The following is a 19,656-nucleotide window of genomic DNA, read 5'->3' as shown; positions in this document are numbered from 1 at the left end:
AGTACTTCATATACTATTTAACACCATAGTAGGTACATGTTATCTAAAAAATATTTATTTTTTAAATATATTTTTATTGATTTCAGACAGAAAGGATGAGGGAGAAAGATAGAAAAGAAACATCAATAACAAGAGAGAATCATTGATCAGCTGCCTCCTGCCCACCCCCTACTGGGGATAAAGTCTACAACCTCGACATGTGCCCTGTCCGGGAATCGAACCATGACCTCCTGGTTCATAGGTCAATGCCCAACCACTGACCCACACCAGCCGAGCTCAAAAATATTTAGACAAGGAATAAAAGTATTCCTTTCTAAAATGCTATTTTCCTCTTATTCTGCCTAGCTGGCTTTTATTTTTCCTTCAAGACTCAGCCCCAAATATCTCCCCCTCCAGAAAACCTGGTCAGTTCACTCTTCCCATCCTTTACCTCCTAAATTGACCTAGATCCTACTCCCATAGTAGAATATAAATACCTCTATCACAGGGCTTATAAAGAATTATAATTATCTTTACCTATCTTTCTCCCATGAGACCATAAACTCCTTGGAAGATACGTTCTTATTCTTTTCTGTCTCCTCAATGCCTAGTAACATAGTAGGTAAAGGATCAATAAATGGTGGTTAAGTGATTAAAATAGTGACTATCCACTGAATGTGGGGTGTGCTCTTCCCCAAACAAATGAGACCTTGCATTTAAAAGCTAAAAGAAAGAGGTGAAAGAAAAGGGACTCAACAGCATGAAGTAAGGATAATCACAGGATCAAAATCCTTTATGAGTTGGGGGAAAAAAAAAGTATGACTCAGGACACAGATCAACAAATAGCAAGCATTATACAGGAACACAGACAGGTCTGCTTAAATAGCAGAGAAAAACAAAAAGATGGAGACAAAGATAAAAAGATAACGTTACTTGTGGGAGAAAGAAAACATGAAGAACTTAGGTTTGAAGTTCTTAAATCTATGATGATATCTGTTGCTTAAAAGAAGTTCCATGAGGAATTTTTTCTGCATAAAATGAAAAGGTAAAGAACATCAAGATATAAGAACTCAACATTAAGTCATTACACAGGGGGAGGAGAGAGGGTTCTAATCCCACTCTGTGAAACACTGTCTCTGATATGACCCCAAATATGCTTTTTAGCAAATACTTTAGCACATTGCTTGGCCTCCCTCTGCAACTTCCCTGACTCACAAGGAGTAGCCAAGGCTTATTATTAAGGAAGTTTTCAAACATAGGGAAATTGGTAGAGATATTGTTAGCTCCCTATGGAGTTAAGAGAAAGACATTAAGGAAAATAATAGAAATAAGAATAATAAGGGTAATGAAGTTGTTGACCTAGATATTCCTGAATCCTCCCACTCAATTCCAGACATCTTGAGACTTGGCAACATGTGAGAAATTGAACAACTGAGAACTCAAATGAAATCCTTGTAATTAGCACAGCAGGAATTCTGGTCACATGCATTTCAGGAGATATATACATATTTTTAATATATACATATTTTATATAATATATAACTTTTATTACAGCATCTCAGCACTCAAGGCAACTAGAAGCAAGGTATGTGGCAGAGACTACTAATTGCCTGTTTTTAAAAACACCTAATATCTGTTTTTACCTCTTCCTTAGGAATACAACCTCAATTTTATTACGGATGGCATTGAGCCTTTTGCCCTTCCTGCTCTCCGAAATGTGGACACAAAAGTTGTTGCTCCAGCAGTTACCTTGGATTATAAGGTGGCCTTTGAGAATGGAAGCCACAAACTGAGGATATGAAAGCTATGGAAGCAGAGAGAAGGAATCTTGATCCCTGATTTTTGTGTGAAGCAATTATGAAGCTGTTCATCCTAGCCCTGAACTGCCTACCATCTAGACTTTTTATATGTTGAGGTACTATAAATCCCTACCAGTGGATGAATGCAATTCCTAACAAACATGAAATTTGGGACATGCAAGTGGGGTGATACAAGTAATAGAACATCATACACGATATTCTCTTAAAAGAAGAGTTGATAAGGCAAACATTAAGAATTCTGATAGCACAGGCTGGAAAGCTGGAGACACTTAGTAAACCGTGATGAAGAATTTGATCAACTTGTCATCTACAGAGGTTGGCAAGCAAACCATATGCCAACCCAGACTACAGCAAGGAGAGAAATGTAGGGAAAATTTAGAATGTTGGCATGTGTTAGCTCCTTCTTGCCACTTAAAGTCCTAAGAGAGAAATAAACTTCAATTAGAGTTGCAAGCAGAGATGGAGAAAATGCCAAGTGGGGTACTCCCTGCCTATAGTCTGCAATTTAAGCTAAGAGTCCTATTATTTAAAGCCTTGCATGGTTGAAAAAACATCAACTTCTTCTGAAGTAGCAAACTGAAGTAACTGAGTTCTAGCTGCAAAACTGCAGACTTAGAAGTAGAGAAGACTGGTACTTTGCCACACAAAAGCAATGTTGTAAGGGTGTGTTCTTTCCACCCAAAACTATTGTTTCAAATAGCCTCACAGAGCCATCATCCCCTCAGGAGCTAAAAGAGGTCAATGAACTTGGATGGAGAAAATAAATTCTTTATCCCCCACTAACTTGTAACTGAAATTTAGCATGTCCTTTAATTATGAAAGTAGACACCAAATCATTAACAGTACCATTAACAGTACCTGTGATTTTGCCATCAATAATAATCATAAAAATATTTATATCAAATGACAAATGTCACGGAAGCTCAAATTTTTATTTAAACTCATCAACTACTTCAGAATTATGAGTGCATTAGACTTGTCACAGATCTTTTTTATTTCATGTCTTACTTTACAGCAGCGGTGGGGAACATCCATGCATGGGCCGTAGAAGGCCTACGAAACCATTTGGTCTGGCCCTACCAAGACATTAGGGGTGAGTTAATTAAATGTCTGACCAAATATAGCAGGCTAATTTTTAAGTTGATAATTTTGTATGATCCGAGAATGATGTTATAAATATCCAAATGGCCCTTGGCAGGAAAAAAAGGTTCCCCACCGCTAAAGACACATCTAGCCCAGCTGGTATGGCTTAGTGGTTCAATTCCCGGTCAGGGCAGATGCCCAGGTTGCAGGCTCAATCCCCAATAGGGGGTGTACAGGAGGCAGCTGATCAAGGTTTCTCATTGGTGTTTCTATCTCTCTATCCCTCTCCCTTCTTCTCTTAAAAAAATTTTTTTAATTAATAAAAACATATTTTTTAAAAAAAATTTAAAGGCATATCTATTTCTCTGTTACAAAGTTAATATTTTGCTAGCCATATTTCAATATAAATAATTCATTTCCTTTGTAATCTTAAATATTGTTTTATGAATTTGAGACATTATTCTGAAAAGAGTCCACAGGTTTCACCAGACTGTTGAAGAGGTACCAAAACAGGGTTAGAAATCCCTAGAATAAGCAGAACACAAAGCAAAGGGTCTTCACATTATGTTTGGGCAGGTCCTTTGGCTCAAAGAAAGCAAAAAGTCTAGAAACTAAGTTTTTAAAGGTAACTATATGGAGGGTGGGAAAGACAAAGAATCTAGACTGCAAAGGCCTCTTAAGTTTATAAAATAATACCCATCAACAAGCTCATAAACAAGAACTGGGCTATAAAAGCTATACATTCCCCAGAAAAGGCATTTTCACCACTACCTATCCCAGATGTGGCCCTGGAGGATATTGCATAGGTAAGACCTTTTAGAAGACACAGGGAACAATGGAGGCCACACCAAAAAGCAGAATCAAGGAACTTTTTACACTGTCGGAAGTCTCTGCCACTCCTATCCAGTGGGATTTTATAATCGATATGGGCTAGTGACTTACTGAGTGTTTCCCATTACCACCTTTTCTACGTTTACGACTGTTATCCTAGTCCTTCTCCACCACTATATACTAGGTATGTAAAGTGCTGACTCGGTTTGCAGGTCTTTGAACAAGCAGCCACTCTGGAATCTAATGAAAGGGACTGCATCCAGAGATCCTGACTTTTCAGCTAGATATAATAACTGGATGAAACTCTAGGTTATCTCTTTTGGGGAAAAAAGGCAAGTGAGTTCTATATATAAGAAGAGTACATGTGGATATTTGGGCACCCAAAGGGGCAGACAGATATGGTGGACACATAAAAATAAATGAAAAAATCTATTACAGATTTAATTTACATTTTATAACCATGTGATATAAAAAAAAACAATTTTTTAAATGTATAAATAAATAATTTAAGCTATTTTAAGAAAAAGTAGTTGGTGTTACTTTTTTCAAAATTAGTTACCAGTGGGAATGCAGACTGGTGCAGCCACTATGGAAAACAGTATGAAGTTGCCTCAAAAAACTAAAAATGGGAACTCCCATTTGACCCAGTGATCCCACTTCTAGAAATATATCCCAAGAAACTAGAAACACCAATCAAAAAGAATATATGCACCCCTATGTTCATAGCAGCACAATTTACAATAGCTAAGATTTGGAAACAGCCTAAGTGCCCATCTGCAGATGAGTGGATTAAAAAACTGTGGTACATCTACACAATGGAATACTACGCTGCTTAAAAAGGAAGAAACTCCTACCATTTGCAACAGCATGGATGGACCTGGAGAGCATTATGCTAAGCGAAATAAGTCAGTTGGAAAAAGATAAATATCACATGATCTCACTCATTTGTGGAATATAATGAACAACATAAACTGATGAACAAAAACAGATCCAGAGACAGAGAAGAATCAATCAGACCATCAAACCTCAGAGGGAAGGTAGGGGAGGGTGGGGGGGAGGGGCAGAGATAAACCAAAGACTTGTATGCATGCATATAAGCATAACCAATGGACACAGACACCAGGGGGGTGAGGGCATGAGCGGGCGGGGGGACACACATATGTAATACCTTAATCAATATAGAAAAAATAAACAATCTACTAAGGTATGAATAACTGACTGAGCCTTTAAACTTCCTATTGGTAATAACCTTTTTAAAAGATAAGCTGAAAAAATTCCTCAATTCAGTAAAAATACAGATAGAAAAAATCGCAATTTAAAATAAGGACTCCAATATCCAAATAGTAGAAGGTCATTCTTCAAAACTCAACTTTCACAACTTTCCTTTCGCCCAATAAATATTCACAACTTACTCAAAATTGAGGGGGGGGTGGAGACCTTTAGTGAGAAAACTTCATTTGTAAACACAATTGTGATTTCAGATCTATTTATCATAAAATCAGAGATAAAGAACTTCATCAGTGGGGTCAGTGAAGGATCTCAAGATGGCTGGGCGAAAACTTGCTCTAAAAACCATTGACTGGGTAGCTTTTGGGGAGATCATACCCAGAAACCAGAAGGCCATTGCTAACACCCTGAAATCCTGGAATGAGACCCTCACCTCCAGGTTGGCTACTTTACCTGAGAAACCACCTGCTATCGACTGGGCTTACTACAAGGCCAACGTGGCGAAGGCCGGCTTAGTAGATGACTTTGAGAAGAAGTTTAATGCCCTGAAGGTGCCTGTGCCAGAGGATAAGTACAGTGCCCTGGTGGATGCTGAAGAAAAAGAAGATGTGAAAGGTTGTGCTGAGTTTGTGTCTCTCTCAAAGTCCAGGATTGAGCAATACGAGAAAGAGCTGGAGAAGATGAAGAACATAATTCCATTTGACCAGATGACCATCGAGGATTTGCATGAAGTCTTCCCAGAAACCAAATTAGACAAGTATCCCTACTGGCCTCACCAGCCAATAGAGAATTTATAAACTTGAGTCTGAGAGGAAGCTCTGGTCCTTGTATTATAAACTCTCTGGACATTAAAAATAATCAGATTAAAAACAAAAAGAACTTCATTAGCTCATTTTTTAAATTCCTGTTATTACTTATTTTGGAGACTAATATATTCTTTAAGATCCCCAAGGGAAGAAAAGGTCACAACTTATTCAACTTACTCAAATCTGTTACAAGATTTGTAATTCACTGTTGTTGTTTTTTTAAATAAAAGTTTCAGCAGGCTAATCTAAACCTCCCTTGCTATAGAGAAGAAAATTTCTTTAAATTCTAGCTTAGAAAATGAGAGCTGGTCAGAGTTCTCTTCATAATGATGCTTCATATGTTTTATAGTATTAACATCATTTGGGCTCTTTCTTCTCAAAGTTTAAAGACTAGAACTTCTTCAACCAGATATGATTCAAGAATCATAATATACCTATTGCTCTTCTCTAGATTCTCTCCAAATTATTCCACAAATATGTAATCTTAGATTTATAAAACTGTGTTCTAAATTCATACAAGCCATACTCATAGTCAGAACTCCATTCAGGATACAAAATTAGGGATCATATAGTCAAAAGATATTTTTATAGTATATGTGTAATTCTCAGCTTTAAAATATTTTACTCAACAATTTAGGGAGGGGAAATAAGTATTTGGGGGCATTAACCACTAAACTACATCCTATCATTAAATAAATACTATATTTTACATATAAACCTCACTCTACCTACTGAAATCTGTTTCCAAGTAGCTAGAAAGACTGATGAATACCAGTCCCCCTTTGACACAAGAACACTCAAAGCCATCTTTGCAGCTGTTACTTAAAAACCTAGATGGAATCTACTATTAATACTTCTTATACTTAGTTTAAATATATATATAATAAAAGTCCTCTGAGTAACATGTGTCTACTGGTTCATTCTGTCCCATTCAAGTATTTATCCTGACCTCTCTGCAACCATATTGCTTCAACTCACCATACAACATTTACTGAATATCATACATCTCCACATATCCTGCATCCATAGCATTATACCAGTAGTATGACATCAATGCTGGCAAAGGACTAACGTTGTGGAAGATGGTCCCATCTTATCTTTTCGTGTTAAGTATGATGTACACAAAAAATGCTAAAGAAACAGCTTAAGCTGCTACAGGTGATGTCCATAGTGCAGCAATCCTCAAGGTGTGTGATCCAGAGACCCTTTCAGGGGATTTGAAGGTTCAAAACAACTTTCATAATAAGACGTCATTTGCCTTTTTAATTCTCATCCTCTCATAAGTGTACAGTAGAGCTTTTCAGATGCTATGTGATGGGTGATATCACAACAGACTGAATGCAGAGGCTGAGATGAGAATGCAGCTGTCTCTATTAAGCCAGATATTTTTAAATTTTGCAAAAATGTAAACAATACCAATCTTCTCACTAAATTTTTTTGGAAAACAGTTATTTTTCATAAAACATGTTATCAATATCTTAATTTTTTCTTAGTTTTAATTTTCAATACAATAAATTTGTATAGATATAACTCACAAAAACAAAAGCTCTTTGAGTACTAAATAATTTTTGAGAGACCATAAAGTTTAAGAAACATGTTATAAGAAGTCATCATTTCAAAGACTGAATATGACTGTTTCTAATACAGTATAATGTAATGGAAAGAGTAAGGACTTTGAAGTCACTCAAAAAAGCTTGAATTCTTACTCTTCCACTTATTAACTGCACCCTTGGACAAATCAAACCTCCAAGCCTCACAGAAATGCTAGGGAGTAAGTGACAAAATATACACTGAGTGGCCAGATTATTATGATCTCTGAAAGCATAATAATCTGGCCACTCAGTGTATATCCTATATAATAAAAGGCTAATATGCAAATTGTCCCCTCAACCAGGAGTTCGACCAGCAGGCAGGCCGGCCAACCACCTATGTCCCCTCCCCCTGGCCAGGCTGGCCGGACCCCACCCATGCACAAATTCATGCACCGGGCCTCTAATACACACACACACACACACACACACACACACACACTCACTCACTCACTCACTCACTCTGAGTGGCCAGATTATTATGTGTTCAGAGATCATAATAATCTGGCCACTCAGTGTATATGGAACAGCCTAGTACATAGTTAATGCTTGACACACTGTGAGCATTCAACAACTGACAACTATCAGAAACACTTTAAAAAAGAAACATACTTGCCCTAACCAGTTTGGCTCAATAGAGAGTCGGCTGGGGACTCAAGGGTCCCGGGTTCGATTCTGGTCAGGGGCATATGCCTGGGTTGTGGGCTTAGTCCAACGTGCAGGAGGCAACCAATCAATGGTTCCCTCTCATCATTGATGTTTCTATCTCTCTCTTCCTCTCCTTTCCTCTCTGAAATCAATAAAAATATATTTTTTAAAAAAACATACTTGCTTGTTTTCTCCATTGTCAATGAAGTCTCCATAGTATATTGCACACAATATAGCTGAATCCAGTTCTACATTGTGAATTTAAAAAAATATTTGGCATCATAACAAGTGTTCCTGCTCACAACAAGCAGATAACATTGGGCTTTTCACAAGATGGAGAACCTAAAAAGGCCAAAAAGCAATCTCTAACTTATTTATAAGTCTCCTTAGATAGGCAATCTGACATACAGCTGTGTAACAATATAGAATCCTATCTAATAAAGAGAGAATATGCTAATTGACCATCACACCCTCACAAAGATGGCAGCGCCCACAGCCAATAAAGCGGGAATATGCTAATTGACTGTCACACCCTCAAAGATGGTGGCGCCCACAGCCACAAGATGGCAGTGCCCAGTCCCCTCAGCCCCGCCAGGGCAGCAGGCACGTGGTATGGCCAGGCCCACCCCCAGGCAGGTCTGGCTGCTCCACACACCTGCCTCCGGAGTCCCCTCAGCCCCCCAACTGCCCAGCTGACGCCCGAGGCGCAGGAAAGCCTCCTATGTCGGCTGCCCAGCTGCCTAGGGCCGGCCCAAGGCGCAGGCAAGCCTCAGAAGGCAGCTGCCCAGCCGCCCAGGGCAGGCCTGAAGTACAGGCAAGCCTCGAATGGCAGCTGCCCAGTCGCCCTGGGCCACCCGAGACTCAGGTAACCAGGGTTGGCCAAGGCTTGCACTGCCAGCAGTGGCAGCAGCAGAGGTATGATGGGGGCATCACCTTCCTTTGATCGCTGGGTCACCTCCCACCCCCGAGGGCTCCCGGGCTGTGAGAAGGGGCAGGCCAGGCTGAGGGACGCCCCCCCACACACACTCCAGTGCATGAATTTTCATGCACCAGGCCTCTAGTAGCTATAATATATATAGATTGCTTGAGTTGGAGTTATTTTCAGAGAATCACAGATTCATAGTTATAGCTATTTTTAGATTCCTTGTTAAAATTTAAGTATGGCTAAGTTAAAAGAAAAATTAAACTGAATTGAGCCTATTACACAATAGACTTTAGTTTTTGTAATATGAGATCATCAAGTTCTTTTCTCAATTTGAAAAGCATGGAGTACTTAAGACTACCAGATTTCAAGACTTACTATAAGACAATAATAAAGACAAGTGGCAGTGGTAAAAGGATAGATATATAAACCACAAGAACAGAATTAAAAAATAGACTTGTCCTAGCCAGTTTGGCTCAGTGGATAAAGTGTCGGACTGAAGGGTCCCAGGTCCCATTCTGGTCAAGAGCACATGCCCAGGTTTCAGGCTCGACCCCCAGTAGGAGTTGTGCAGGAGGCAGCCCATCAATGATTCTCTCTCATTGATGTTTCTGTCTCTCTCTCCCTCTCCCTTCCTTTCTGAAATCAATAAAAATATATTTAAAAAATAAATACATTTACACATATATGGTCAATTGGTTTTCAATAAAGGTGACAAGTTAGTGAGAAGACTTTTCCAAAAATCATGCTGAAACAACTCATTATTTGTACAAGAAAAAAGTTAACAATGACCCTTACACATGACATCATACACAAAAAACTTGAAAAATGAATCACAGAATAAATGTAAAAGCTGAAACTATAAAACTTCTAAAAGAAATCACAGGAGAAAAATCTTTGTAACATTTGGTTAGGCAAATATTTATAAAATGTGACATGAAAAATCACAATTCATAAAAGAAAACAACTGATAAGTTGGACTTTTTCGAAATTAAAATATACTGTTCTTCGAGGGACACTATTAGGAAAGCAAAGGCCACAGACTGGAAAAAAAAAAATGTTTGCAAAGCATAGAGCTTAAGAATTTGTATCCAGTTCCAGCCGGTGTGGCTCAATGGCTGAGCACTGACCTATGAACCAGGAGGTTATGGTTCAATTCCTAGTCAGGGCACATGCCGGGTTATGGGCTCAATCCCCAGTGAGGAGGCATACAGGAGGAGCGAGCCTATAACCCGGGCATGTGCCCTTGACCAGAATCAAACCCGGGACCCTTGAGTACAAAAGCTGACGTTCTATCCACTGAGCCAAACCAACTAGGGCCAAATATATGTTTTTTTAAAAAGAACTTGTGCCCTAGCCAGTTCAGCTCAGTGAATAGAGCATCGGCCCGCAGACTGAAGAGTCCCAAGTTTGATTCGTCAAGGGCACATACCTCGGTTGCAGGCTGATCCCCCACCCTAGTCAGGGCATGAGCAGGAGGCAACCAATCGATGTGTCTCTCTCACATAGATGTTTCTCTGTCTCTCCCCCTCCCTTCTACTCTCTCTAAAAATCAATGTTTTTGAGTGAGGATTAAAAAAAAAAAAAAAAAGAAAAAAAGAACTTGCATCCAGGATATATTAAGAACTCAACACTTAATAGTAATGTAAATCCAATTTTGATTTGACCTTGAAAATGACTTCAACACTTAATAGTAACGTAAATCCAATTTTTTTTAATGGACAAAAGATTTGAACAGATACTTCAACAAAGAACATATGTGATGGCAAAGCAACACATGAAATGATGCTCAACATCATTCATTATTAAAGAACTGCAAATTAAAACTACAATGAGGTGTCACTACATACCTAACAGAATGACTAAAATTAAGACTGACCATACCAGTTGTTGACAAAGATAGGGAGCAACTGGAATTCTCATACATTGCTGGTGGAATGTAAAATGGCACTACCAACTTTCAAAAACAGTTTGAGAGCTTCTTAAAAAGTTAAACACACCTACCATGTGATCCAGTCATTTCACTCCTATGTATTTACCCAAAAGAAACCATATGTCCACACAAAGACATATACACAAATGTTCACAGCATTTTTATTTGTAATAGCCAAAACTGGAAACAATCCAAATTACCACCAGTAGGTAAATGAATATACAAATTGTTGTACATACATCCACTGGAACAAAAGGAATGAACTATTGATGCATGCAGCCACACAGAAGACTCCCAAAATAACTGTGCTGAATAAAAGAAGCCAGACAAAAAAAAAAAATATAAAATTATATATATATATATATATATATACTGTCCATAAAATAGTTAAAAATGCAAATTTAGTGACAAAAAAAAAGGAGATCTGTTGATATCTTACAGAGAGAGGGACAAGAAGGAAGAATCACACAGGAACACTAGAAAACTTTTGGGAGTAATACATATGTTGTGGTACTGATTTTATGGGTGTATATATTTGTCAAATATCAAACTGTACTATCTATATATTAAAAAGCTAATATGCTAAGTGTCCAACCATCTGACCAGTCTCTATGATGCACACTGACCACCAGGGGGCAGACGCTCAACACAGGAGCTGCCGTGATGTGCACTGGGTATTTACAGAGAAATAGCACCAAGGACCGGGGGCCAACAAAGCAACACTCGGCTTCCCCCAAGTGAGACACAGGCACCGCCACCCCCCCGAAGCGACAGCCCACCAAATGGCAGCCAACGCTGCCAAGACCCCATGGTGCAAAATGCAGCCCACAGCCCAACCCAGCCTAGAAACGGTGGCTGTGGGCGCTGGGGAATGATGTCACATAGCAACACCTGGCTTCTTCTCCCTAGCGACTAGCCTCCTTGCAGTTTCTTCAGCCCAGGAACATGACTTGCTTTATACCCAGGTGGAAATATTTCACACTTTAACCAAATGTCTGTAAAGCATTTTCCCGTGTCTCATCTCATTTGATCCTCACAGAAGTCCTGGAGTAGGTAGATAGGAGACTTGGTGGAATCCTATTTTCTTTCATTAGCCAGAAAACAGAGATTTAGGAAGCTTAGAAACTTGACCCAACTGAAAAGAAGTAAGAAATGGTGGACCTTGAAAATGACTTCAGGTTTTCTCACTGCACCGAATATAGTCAAACACTGCTGCAGTTAAATATTTGAGCTTTTGTTCCCCCTGCATGATCTACAATAGTAATCTGCTTCCTTTTAATATTTACTGCTGTATTGCTGACAAATACCTGAAAGAGAAGTTGAGGTGCTTCACTGGGCTGGAAAAAGTTTAGCTAAATAAGAAAGCAGGTCTAATTAAGCAAGTTTATTCTATATCTACAAAAGGCTGAGTTGACTCGCACATGCGCGATACATATAAAGATCTCACTGGTGCCAATCGCACGTATGTTTCCATCTGTCATTGTCAATCTTGAATTTGGATGACACTTCTATTATAGAGAAAGGGCAAATAGTGATATTAAAATATTTCTTCTAATTAATTTGCTTTCAATGCGCATGAATTCGTGCACTGAACCACTAATGTCAATTTTATCTCAATAAAGCGTTTCTAAAAAAAAGAAACAAAATATTTGTGGTTTGGTATTAGTCAGCTAACACATAAAAAGAAAAAGCCCTTAAAGAAAAAATTGATAAGTTGGATATTATCAAAACTGAAAACTGCTCTAGTAAAAAATTTACATCCCAAATATCTAAAGAACTCTGATAATGTAATCATAAGAAGACAAAGTACCAAGTTTTAAAATGTACAAACAATATGAAGGGACATACAAGTAGCCTATAAACAAATGAAAACATGTTCAGCATCATTAGTCATCAAGGAAACGCAAATTAAAACCACAATGAGATACCACTCCATACCTATTAGAATATCTAAAAATCAATTTGAAAAGCAATAACAATCTTTCTTCATGAATTTGGTTTAAGCCACATCGCTTTCTTCCTGATGTCAATAACAAAAAATAACTACATTTGTGCTGTAAGGTAAAAGCATGAATGATTATCCCCATTTTATTATGGCTTCCAATCCAGTGCTCCTCTCATTATCCTATGTGGGCTTCTCTTCTTGATTTTCTATTTCTTGATCTACACACCTACCTTTAAATATATTAAGAAGCACTATTTTTTTCTTGGCTATTTACTCAAATAGTCTCATCTTTTCCATAACCTCCATGAACTGTACTTTTCTATATTGCTAATATGTCACTTTTCAAACTCCATAAATATGTGACAGGGTGGGGAGCAAGAACATTAACATAACTGTGAGAAAGTGAGTTCCTATACTTAAAATCTCTATCCAGCACCATAGATCTTCAACAGAGACCTGTCCATAGCACCTATCCTTCAGGATCTCAAGCATGAACTAGAACAGAGCAGAATAATCTTTTTGCATTCCTTTTTTTTGTTGTTGTTGTTGTTGCTTTTATGAGAATCTTAAATACTAGTGAGCACTTAAGTATTCAATATGCATCTGTCAAACTGAATAAAATTAAAGCAGGAGTCCATTTCAAATCCACAATTCTAAGGATACTGTTTTGCTTTGAAGGTTGGAATCAAGTCTCAAATTCACTACCCACATGACTATAAGAAAAGGGTTTGAACTCTAAAAATATCCTCTCTTCAAATCAAATACTTCTAGCCCAACACTGGACACATGCTGCTTTGTATCAGATACTTTGTGTAGTGTTTTGCCTAGCTTACTATGTCCTTTCTCAGTGGTCTCCATCCCTAGGGTCCTGAAAGTTGTATCTATACCACGCCTGCACCATTACTACAATGGTTTAAAGGATTTAAACCAGGGTTGATACCTGATTCAAGTTGTTCACCTGAATTTTCTCCATCAGGAATTTAGAATTAGAACTGAACTGTTTGGGCTAATCTTCTGAATGAAGAAACTATGAACTTGAGAGGTAGTGGATGGCCATGTGCCAGAAAGGCAAAGGAAGTTGGTTTGTAGAGCCCTGGCCGGTATGCTAAATGGTTAGTGTGCGGGCGCCCCACCCCCACACCAGAGGGTCATGGGTTCAATTCCCAGTCAAGAGCACATAACTGGGTTACCGGTTCAATCCCTAGCCCTAGTTGGGGCCCATCAGAGGCCCAACCAGTCAATGTGTCTCTATCACATCAATGTTTCTCTCTCTGTCTCTCTCTCTCTCTCTCTCCCCCTTTCCTCCCTCCCTCTCTTTCACTCTCTGTAAAAATTAATGGAAAAAAATACCCAGGTGAAGATTAACAAACAAACAAAAAAGAAGCTTGGTTTATAGAAATGAAGAAATAAGTTACATTCAGTGAGAAGCAACAGAGATGAAAGTATACTGCCTAGGTTCCTAAGAACCTAAGTTCTGTTCCCTCAAGAGATCTAGCTATCCCTGGGTTCTGTGAAATACCCCAATATTCTCCTAACAAATTTTTTGTTTTTCTTTTTCATTTGATATATTTAGTGCTGATTTCCTTTACTTGCAAACAAACAAAGCTTGACTAAATCAAATCATGTAACTTTTTTTTTCATATTTTATACTACTAGAGGCCCAGTGCACAAAATTCATGCACAGGAAGGGGGGTGTCCCTCAGCCCAGCCTGCACCCTCTCCAATCTGGGACCCCTCGAGGGATGTCCGACTCACAATCCAGGACGCTGGCTCCCAACTGCTCGCCTGCCTGCCTTCCTGATTGCCCCTAACCACTTCTTGCCTGCCAGCCTGATCACCCCCTAACCACGCCCCTGCCAGCCTGACTGATGCCTAACTGCTCCCCTGCCAGCCTGTTTGCCCCTAACTGCCCTCTCCTGAAGGCCTGGTCACCCCTAATTGCCCTCCCCTGCAGGCCTGGTCCCCCCAACTGCCCTTCTCTGCAGGCCTGGTTGCCCCCAACTTCCCTCCTCTGCCAGCCTGGTCACTCCTAACTGCCCTCTCCTGCAGGCTTGATCGCCCCCAACCACCCTCCCTTGCAGGCCTGGTCCCTCCCCACTGCCCTCCCCTGCTGGCCATCTTGTGTCCACATGGGGCAGCCATCTTGTGTGTTGGAGTGACAGTCAATTTGCACATTACTCTTTTATTAGATAGGATAGAGGCCTGCTGCACGGGTTGGGGCCAGCTGGTTTGCCCTGAAGGGTGTCCTGGATCAGGATAGGGGTTCCCTTGGGGCATGGGGCAGCCTGGGCAAGGAGCCTGTGGTGGTTTGCAGGCCGGCCACGCCCCCCGGCAACCCAAGAGGAGGCCCTGGATCTGGGATTTATTTATCTTCTATAATTGAAACTTTGAAGCCTTGAGCGGAGCCAAGCCTCCTGCTCGCTCTGTGGCCAAGGCCATTTTTGTTGGGATTTATTTATCTTCTATAATTGAGACTTTGTAGCCTTGAGTGGAGGCCAAGGCAGGCCAAGGATGCCGGAGCTTGGCTTCCTCCATCGCCGGGAGCAACTCAAGCCTCCTGCTCTCTCCAGCTCCATGTCTGCCACCATTTTTGTTGGGATTTATTTATCTTCTCTAATTGAAACTTTGTAGCCTTGAGTGGAGGCCTGGGACGGCCAGGGTGTGCGGAAAGCTTGGCTTCCTCCATTGCCGGGGAAACCCAAGCCTCCTGCTCTCTCCGTGGCTGCAGCCATCTTGGTTGGGTTAATTTGCGTACTCGCTCCTGATTGGCTGGTGGATGTGGCTTGTGGTGTAGTGGAGTGATGGTTAATTTGCATATTACTCTTTTATTAGATAGTATGTGCACCATTGATAGGCAGAGATTTTATATTTGATTCTTCTTTTACTTTTCCAGTATACTCAGTGATTTTTATTCCCTATTACATGATAGTATTTTTCCCTACATATATGAATTCATGACAGTTCTAATTTCTCAACCACATCCCCATAATAAAACTACCTTTCATAACAAGATTTTTTTCATCTTACACATGTATTTCAAAATTAAATCACTAGTTTTATATCATTTATTCCCGTCTCCTGCATTGATCTTTCCTTTTGCACTTATTTTTTTATGGTATCATCAATTAAGTAGAATATTTTATGGTATCCCTCATTTAAGAAAAAGCCTCAATTATAACAAATACTGATAACCAAGAGGCAAAACTTAGTGATTAGAAGCATGGGCACTAAAATAAGATCTAAATCTCAACTCTGTCCCTTAATATAATGCATGTCCTTGGGTTGCTTAACTTTATCTCAGTTTCCTAGTTTGTGAAACAAGAATAATTGTGCTGACCTTTTAGAGCTGTTCGTGGAATTTAATTAATATACTTTAAAATGCTTAAATAACACCTGGTCTAGAAGTAAGAGCACCTTAAATGCAAGCTATCAAGGACAATATTTAGTCACAAAAGTAACTTTATAATGTCTTTTAGTCAATGGTACTCTTCAATACCTGATCTTCAGAAATGGAAGCCCTAAGATTTTAGATCAAAGATTAAATTATATTTAGAGTAAGCTAGACCAGCACTATCCAACAGAACTTTCTGCAATTACAGAAATGTTTGAATGCTATTCAATAACTATAGATAGTCACTAGCATATGTGGCTATAGATAGTCACTAGCATATGTGGCTACTAAGCACCTAAAATGTGGCTAGTGTGACTGAGGAACTGATTTAAAATTGTATTCACTTTTAATTAATTTAAATTTAAATAGATGCACGAGGCTAGGGGCTACCGTATTAGACAGTAAAGTTTTAGAAGATAAGCCAGAAAAGTTCAAAGTACATTTTAGAAAAAGTTTCTATAGTGGTCAAAATTAAGAGGGTTTCTCATTAACCTTCATTTAATTGAAACATGCCAAAAACTAAACATGAGAATAGATTTTATCAATTCCAAAAAAGTTTGACAAAGATGATAAAATATGGCAATGACAATGCAAAAGCTATTTCTGTCCCTGTGTGGGGCAGACCTAAGAGCATAAAATTATAAAAATAAACTTATAATATTAAATGTCAGCAACATCCTTAGTCTGAAGGCCAGTTACAAACCTGATACTCAAGAATCTAAGAATTTAGGGTAAAAGGAAAAATAGAAAAAAAGGGGGAAAGAAATCCTCACGTTCTTGAGTTGAAGCAAAGAATACAAAATCTGTCCTCTTTTATTCTAAAAGAGATTATTCTTTTTGCTTTCTACTATTGAAAAATGGAAGAGAAAAAATATGCTAGATGCCTTATGTCTATACTTAATCCCATGAATCCTAACAGACCAGTGAGATAAACATTAACAATCCTATAACAGCAAAATTAGTAAAAGTGGAGTAACTTGTCCAAGATCATATGAGTAATATGTGGCAGAGATACGAACCTGTATCTATCTGATCCTAAGGCTATATACCACAGCTGCCTTATTAATACCAAACCCTGCTAACTAGAAACAAGGCAAGAAGCCTTAAAAGAAATCTACCCTCTTCTGGTTGTTCTAAATTGCAGAGTCATCAATATCAACAGGAGGAAACAGATGAACAGGAAATTCATCTGGGACACTAACATAACACATGAACTTCTCTGGTGCTAAAATACCCGTGTTCCTGTGATGGGGAGATATGGGGGGAAAAAAGGAGAAACAATTGTAATAATCTGAACAATAAAGATTTATTTTTTAAAAAAAAAAACTAAATAAAATGAATTGGAATAAAATAAATAAATAAATAAATAAAATAAAATACTCGTGTTCCCTAGCATATTCTAAACAGATACACTGGGTTAATAATAAAAAGCATCTTTAAAGAAGCATAACAAAAAAGAAAAAAAATGAGTGCGAAAAAAAGGGTGAAAATAGAAAAAGATCACAAGAGGAAGAAATCTCATGTAGAAGGGGTATGTCACCAGAAACTAAAGTGCTACTGATAAGGCAGTATCCCAGGCTACATACACATATAAACCATAAAATAAATCCTCTAATACATGTTAGCCAATTTAGAAATGCAGAAAAGGCCCATTTTAACAATTCCCTCAAAATCATCAAATTTTATTTTGCTTTGATCAAATCAAATTATGAAAATTAGTCTATTGCTACAACGTGAAAGAAGTATGCTACATACATACTAGAGGCCTAATGTACAAAATTAACGCAAGAGTAGGCCTTCCTTCCCCCAGCTGCCACCACTGACTTCCCTCTGGCACGCAGAATCTGGGCTTCCCAACGGCCACCAGCAGGCACCCAGGACCCAGGCTTCCCTCGAAGCCTCGGCTTCATCCAGAAGGATATCCGGTCTAATTAGTACATTACACTTTTATTATTATAGGTATGTGTACACTTGCCTAAATAAAGCAAATGTTCAAGGAAAGCTTTTGGGTTTTTTTAGTAAGCTTTTGCTCTTACTGAATCTGTACTTTGAAATAAATATACAGGTATACCTCAGGATTCAAACCTATCTTATGCAAACTCAGGAACCAAACAGATTCTGCTCAATTTTTTAAGATTCTACTGTTTGATAGAAATTGTATCCATCATTATCTGAACTCTCACTCTTGCTCTCCAAAACTCATTAAATGAATAGATATAGATGATCCAGTATTTACTATCCAGACATTATTCAAACTCTGGATATGAATGTAGTAGATTCAAATTAAAAGGCATACTTGTGAATCCTATATAAATTTTAATATAATTTCACATCCTATATAATAAAAGGCTAATGTGCAAGTTGTCCCCTTAACCAGGAGTTCAACAGGGAGTTTGACCAGGGGGCGGGGCCAGCTGGCCAACCACCTGCGGCCCCTCCCCCTGCCCCCAGCAGGCCCAGCCCTATGGGCCCCAATCAGGACAGGCCAGCAAGACACCACCTGTGCACAAATTCGTGCACTAGGCCTCTGGTGATTTATAAAATTAGGGGTTTTTTTGCACCGTGCAAGTATTCTGCATAAACACTAACAGCAAAATAGATGAAAAAATATCTTTTTGTACTATATTTCTTAGTAGTTTAATGGAACAAGTTATTAATTTACTCCCCCTAGCTCCCTTTACTTCACTTAGCACAGTACCCTCTAGGTCAACCCATCCATGCTGTCGAAAATGGTAAAATTTCATTCTTTTTTATGTCTGAGTAATATTCCATTGTATATCTTTTAGTCATAAAATACAACATTGTAATTAAAAAAATAATCCTAACACATTCAAATTAAACAATGATCCAATATCATTCATAGCAAATATTTAACTTGTTTACCCTAAATATCTAAAGGGGAGAGAAGATTTTTAATTCATTTACTAACTAGCCTCTCCTACCCAACAACTTTTTTTAATAGTTTTTAGTCCTCACCCAAGGATGTTTTCCCACTGCTTTTAGATAGAGTGGAAGGGGAAAGAGGATAGGGGAGAGAAAGAGAAAGAGGGGGAGAGAAAGAGAAAGAGAGGGAGAGAGAGGGACAGAGAGGGAGGGAGGAGGGAGGGAGAGAGAGAGATCTTTTAGTTGCCTCACACATGACCAGGGCTGGGAACAAACCTGAAACCCAGGCGCGTGTCCTTGACCAGGAATTGAACCCACAACCCTTTGGTGCAAGGACCAATGCTCTAACCACTGAGCGACAAACTGGCCGGGGCCCCCAACAAATTTTTTAAATGTCACACATTTTCGTTCCACCTCCTACCTTTACTTACACATAAATTGTCTACTCCCATTCTTACCTATGCCTACAAACCCCTACCCTACCTACTACCAATTTCCTCTTTCTCAACCACACATGAGGTATTCAGTTCTTCTCCACCAACTCAGATGCTTTTTGTTTTGAGGCTAGCCACTTTCTAGATAGACCAGCAGTATATATA

The 19,656-nt window shown here is 38.9% G+C and overlaps 2 protein-coding genes across 5 annotated transcripts in view; one reads left to right on the top strand and one right to left on the bottom strand.

Annotated features, from left to right (window-relative positions):
• Positions 1-19,656, bottom strand: part of FOXJ3 (forkhead box J3) — a 129,648-nt gene that overhangs the window by 81,984 nt on the left and 28,008 nt on the right. The window lies entirely within an intron of this gene.
• LOC103294848 (ATP synthase subunit d, mitochondrial-like) lies at positions 5,242-5,803 on the top strand. Its single transcript, XM_054720447.1, has one exon. The coding sequence runs from the start codon at positions 5,258-5,260 to the stop codon at positions 5,735-5,737; it is 480 nt and encodes a 159-aa protein (XP_054576422.1). The 5' UTR covers positions 5,242-5,257; the 3' UTR covers positions 5,738-5,803.

This window comes from Eptesicus fuscus, chromosome 9 (genome assembly GCF_027574615.1).
Source record: "Eptesicus fuscus isolate TK198812 chromosome 9, DD_ASM_mEF_20220401, whole genome shotgun sequence".
Lineage (NCBI taxonomy): Eukaryota > Metazoa > Chordata > Mammalia > Chiroptera > Vespertilionidae > Eptesicus > Eptesicus fuscus.
This window is presented reverse-complemented; position numbering and strand designations above follow the sequence as displayed.